Source organism: Nelumbo nucifera, chromosome 2 (genome assembly GCF_055504915.1).
Source record: "Nelumbo nucifera cultivar China Antique chromosome 2, China Antique-T2T, whole genome shotgun sequence".
Lineage (NCBI taxonomy): Eukaryota > Viridiplantae > Streptophyta > Magnoliopsida > Proteales > Nelumbonaceae > Nelumbo > Nelumbo nucifera.
In genome coordinates, this window is record NC_142650.1 from 99,521,402 (window position 1) to 99,527,067 (window position 5,666).

The window sequence follows — 5,666 nt, forward strand, 5'->3', positions numbered from 1 at the left end:
TATTAATAGTTAATAATTATATGTTCTTAAATTAATCTAAATTATCAATTCTTATAATAAAATAATCAATACAAATAATTAAATAATTAAATAGGTGATTAAATAATTCATGGATAATTAATAAAATAATAATAACTTATAAATATTAATTCATTAATAATTATATAATTAAAGAATTAATTTTATTATTATTATTATTATTATTATATGACCATCATAGCTCAAGTAAAAGGTGGAATAACCTTTTGGAGGTATTATTGGGAAACAAAAGTGACATGCTGAGTAAAAAACACAAGTAAAAGATGTGACCTTGTGTTTTTTATATCTCCTCAGTTTCTCATGGGTTAAGGCAAGGGGATCCTTTGCCTTATATCTCTTTATTTTGGGTATGGAAGGTTTATCGAGACTGCTGAGTAAAGATCAAAATTTAAGTAAATGTGTTAAAATTAATAGATTTATTCCCTAGTTTCTCATTTATTTTTAGCTGATGCTGTGTTTTTGCTAGTTAGAGCATCTAGGGAGGTTAGGTTATGACCAATCTTTTAGATATTCTTGATAAATTTCAAAGCATGAAAACGTTAGTCATAAGGGTGAGAAATTAATTAGGAAACAACTCTTTTTTGGAAGAAAAAAGTTGCCTTCTCTTAGTTTTGTGTTGGATAACCTATCTAGCAAATTAAATGCTTGGAAGGCAACAAATCTTTCTTAGGCAGGCAAGTTAGTTTTGGTTAAATCAGTTTTGCAAGTTGCCCCTATCTGTGTTTCATCTCCTACACAGAATGAATGATCAAATTGATAAAACTCAAAGGAACTTTTGGTAGAATTTTGGTAGGGAGAAGAAAGACTTTTGTTGCGCAAACTATGACGAAACTATTTGTTCCCCCAAGTCGATGAAAGGTTTATATGTAAGGAAAGTGAAAGAAGTCGATAAATCTTTTCAATGGAAAGTTTCTTGGAACAAAGTTCAAAGTATTAGAAACGTGAGGTGTATCGCAATGACAATTTTAAGAGATGTTTCAGGATACATTTTAGGTACACATGGATACATACGAAAAATCAAGATTCAATTCACATGGATATATACATTAAGAAACTTATATATAAATCTAAAAAAATGCATTAATAACAATAAATATAAGTTTTATATGATTTTAAATAAGTCATTTAAACACTTATAAAGGAAACAAGTTATTTAAACATACAAACCCATACATCAATAGTTTATATAAAATGTGAGATATAGGACAAATTGGTAAATGTTTAAGATAATGGAAGAAGTAAAATGTGTATTAATTTTTAGAAAATCAATATAATTTTTATTAATATTTGTTAGTATATAAATTTTAGTATTCGATTTTAACATTAATTAATGAACATCATTAAGAAGAAAAATAATTGCTTAAGAATAAAAATACATACAATTTTTGCTGCGGGCTGTGCTGTGCCGGCCCATGGACATGAAACCCCAACCCAGAATGGCCCACATTTTGTCGTGCCGGGCGGTGAGTGCAAAGCCCGTTTTACAGCTCTAGGACCGAGCCCCCTGTGCTCTGTGATGGGCAGTTGATTAACGGGCTCCTCTCTGTTCTCAATTGAAGGTGTTTTGTTAATAGGTTAGCAGAAAGTGATAGCTAATTAGACAATCCTCTTTATAAATGTAATAGTTGAGGTTCTGTCGCAAATTAAAATAAAAAGATTTTTTTAATTAATTTGGTATTGCTCATTTCTTAAATAACGCTTCATGCTTCTTTCTGGTCTGACTTTTTAAATGGTTTATCCTGGGGCTATACGTTCAAGGTATGAGCATTCACTGGGTGTTTATTGGCTTGCTCAGAAGCTTCAAACTTATCAATTATGGAACTGCTTCTACTTGCTCTGCTCATTCTCATTGGAGGATCCAGGCCTTCATCATTCATAATCCATTGTTCTCGCGCCCGCGAATCAAAAGGTCAGCTTGATCAAACTTCTGACAAAACTACTTCGTGTTGGAACAGAACAAAATGAAGTCTCTCCTCCGGACATGAACCAAATGAGTTTCCGCAATGGCCAAACCTTCTTGACAAAGGTTTCAATTTTCCCTATCAGATACGTGTCTTCCCTCTCACTTCTTGAAATCCCATTAACATTTCAAGGTGGGCATGGCAAATGTCGCACACCTTTTAACCCAATTGGCTTCTTTAGTGACCCAACCAGAACACGGAATCCCACAGTCGGAGAGACCAAATCAATTCATGCTCACGTCACGAAGACGTCCCTTGTTCAGTCCGATGTCTTCGTTGCCAACTCTGTTATTGAGTGCTATTGTAAATGTGCAGCAATGGACGATGCCACCCGATTGTTCGATGAAATCCCTAGCCCAAATGTTATCTCTTGGAATCTCATCATTTCAGGTTACAACCATAACCTGAAATATGAGGATTGCTGGAAAATCTTTTGCAGAATGATTTCTTCTGGGTTTGACCCCAATCAGTTCACCTATGGGAGTATTCTTTCAGCCTGCACTGCCTCTCATGCTACTTTTTCTGGTCACCAGATTTATTCTCGCGTAATAAAAAATGGCTACTTTACTAATGGATATGTCCGGACTGGAATGATAGATTTGTTTGCAAAAAATGGGAGTTTCAAAAATGCTTTGACAGTATTTCAAGATGTTCTATGTGAGAATGTGGTATGTTGGAACGCAATAATCGCTGGCGCTGTTAAGAATGGAGAGAACATAATAGCTTTAGATATTTTTCATCAAATGTTAGGTGGGTTCTCGATGCCAAACAGCTTTACATTTTCAAGCATTTTGACAGCTTGTACTGCTCTTGGAGAACTAGGGATTGGTAAAGGGGTTCATGGGTGGGTGATCAAATGTGGTGCAGAAGATATCTTTGTAGGAACTGCTATTGTTGATCTTTATGCCAAGTGTGGTGATATTGGTGAAGCTGTGAAGGAATTCTCATGTATGCCAGTCCATAATGTAGTTTCTTGGACTGCCATAATTTCTGGTTTTGTTCAGAAAGAGGATTACATTTCTGCTCTAAAATTCATTAGAGAAATGAGAGCAATTGGGGAAGAAATTAATACTTACACAATCACAAGCGTGCTCACTGCTTGTGCTAATCCTGAAATGGTGAGAGAGGCTATCCAAATACATTCTTTGATTATAAAAACTGGGTTTTATTTGGATTCCACGGTGATGGGCTCTTTGATTAATATGTATGCAAAAATAGGAGCAGTTGAATTGTCTGAGATGGTATTTGGTGAGATGGGGTATGCCAACAACTTGAGTGCTTGGGCAGCTATTATATCTGCTTTCGCTCAGAACCAGAGTCCAGGAAAGACAATTGAATTATTTAGGAGGATGGTTCAGGGAGGTTTGAGACCTGATGAATTTTGTAGTTCTAGTATTTTAAGTATTGTTGACCATTTATATCTTGGGAAACAGATCCATTGTTACATTTTTAAAGTTGGGTTGATTTTTCATGTTTCTGTTGGAAGTGCTCTTTTCACAATGTACTCCAAATGTGGGAGCTTAGAAGAATCTTATGAAATTTTTGAACAAATCCATGACAAGGACGAAATTTCATGGGCCTCAATGATTACTGGTTTTGCAGAACATGGTTGTGCAGATCAGGCTTTTCATCTGTTCCGTGAGATGGTGCTTGAAGAAATCAGACCTGATGAAATTTCCTTAACTGCTATTCTCACTGCCTGTTCTTCTCTTCAGTCCTTGAAGAAAGGCAAAGAAGTTCATGGACAGGCTCTTCGTGTAGGAGTTACCAAAGAGATACTTGTTGGTGGTGCACTTATAACTATGTATTCGAAGTGTAAAGCCCTAGTATATGCTAGAAGAGTGTTTGAAGTGATGCCTCAAAAAGATAATGTAACATGGTCATCCTTGCTTTCAGGGTACACCCAAAATGGATATATTGAGGAAGCAGTTTTGATGTTCCGTGAGATGCTAGTGACAGGTTTGGAGATTGATGGATTCACAGTCTCATCAGTTCTTTGTGCAGTTACAGGCTTAACAAATTCTTGCCTAGGTAATCAGTTACATGCTTACACAGTGAAAGTGGGATTGCGTTCAGACCTTCTTGTAGGCAGTTCACTTGTTACAATGTACTCCAAATGTGGTAGTATTGATGATTCTCGTAAAGTGTTTGATCAAATTGACAAACCTGATTTGGTCACATGGACAGCAATGATCATGAGCTATGCTCAACATGGAATAGGTGAGGAAGCCTTAAGAATTTATGACCTCATGAGAGAACAAGGAGTAGCACCTGATTCTGTGACTTTTGTGGGCGTTTTATCTGCTTGTAGCCACAGTGGTTTGGTGGAAGAAGGGTATTTCCATTTGAATTCAATGAGAAATGACTATGGACTTGCTCCAGGTCTCCATCACTATGCCTGTATGGTTGATCTGCTTGGTAGATCAGGGAGACTTAAAGAGGCTGAACAGTTTATTGGTAATATGTCTATTAAACCTGATGCTTTGATATGGAGCACTCTACTTGGTGCTTGCAAACTACATGGTGATATAGAGCTTGGTAAACTGGCTGCCAAAAGGGTTTTTGAGTTGGACCCTGGTGATGATGGGGCATATGTGTCTTTGTCAAACATCTTTGCTGATGTGGGCCATTGGGAAGAAGTCCTCAAGATTAGAAGTTTGATGAAGGGAACTGGGGTAAAGAAGGATCCTGCATGGAGTTCTGCATGAACATGATTTATATACCTTGTTTAGTATTTGTTATACATTTATCTCAGAAGATTATTTATGTGAAACTTTTTCTATCTTCTAAAGTTTTTCCCTTTTTTTGTCTATGAGCAATGAGATTTGTTTTTTTCACTACTTCTGTTTTAGGGCCTCTCCTTACAAACAAATAAAGCACCCACCATGTCCAGTATGCTGTCGCTCTCTCTTTGTTAGCAATTGCACATGCACCTATAGAATTTCAAAAGACTTTGAGTGTGAACCCCCACCCTCCTCTTGAATTATAGATTTGTCCATTCACCATCTGCCCCCAAGTAACATTAGCAGGCTTGCCCTCATAAAATTACTGTTTTTATTTATTTTTGATAAATAAATTTACTTTTCATTGATGCTATGGTAAATTATGTAATGTGTTTTCAGATAACTATTTATAACAAAGTAAACTTGAAAGATAACTATCATAAGCACCAACTAAAACTCATGTTGGCATCACTAATGGTCAATTCCACTTTGCCACAAAGAAAAATATACATTTTTTAAAACACTTTCAACCCAAAGAAAATAGTGTAATGCTAGAGTTCAAGGTGGCTCTCAGTTTAAAATCCACTACATCATTAACCTATTTTATGGTTTTTCTGGGAAACTTGAAAGCATTGAAACTAATGATGTTTTATGGGGAAGAAATAACCATCCAACACCTGCATTTGGTCTTGCTTCTCAAAGAAGGGATTGAACAGATTATCTTTCAGGAATGGCTTTTGGGAAGCCTTTGAGTTCACAGTTAAATATTGATGGGAGCAGTCTTTTAATTCCTTCTTGGACCCCCCCCCCCCCCCCCCCCCCCCCCCCCCCCCCCCCAAGCAATGGGTATATCAAGTTAAATATTGATGGAGTAGTGTTGGAAATCCAGGGCCGTCAGGAATTGGAGGTGCTTTTAGGAATGAGGAAGGAAACTTCATTGCAC

The 5,666-nt window shown here is 36.4% G+C and overlaps 1 protein-coding gene across 1 annotated transcript; it reads left to right on the forward strand.

Annotated features, from left to right (window-relative positions):
- The first annotated feature begins 1,604 nt into the window (after nucleotides 1-1,604).
- LOC104606294 (pentatricopeptide repeat-containing protein At1g74600, chloroplastic) lies at nucleotides 1,605-4,812 on the forward strand. Its single transcript, XM_010271412.3, has one exon. It carries the CDS (start codon nucleotides 2,021-2,023, stop codon nucleotides 4,706-4,708), a length of 2,688 nt encoding a protein of 895 aa, XP_010269714.1. The 5' UTR covers nucleotides 1,605-2,020; the 3' UTR covers nucleotides 4,709-4,812.
- The last annotated feature ends 854 nt before the right edge of the window (nucleotides 4,813-5,666 follow it).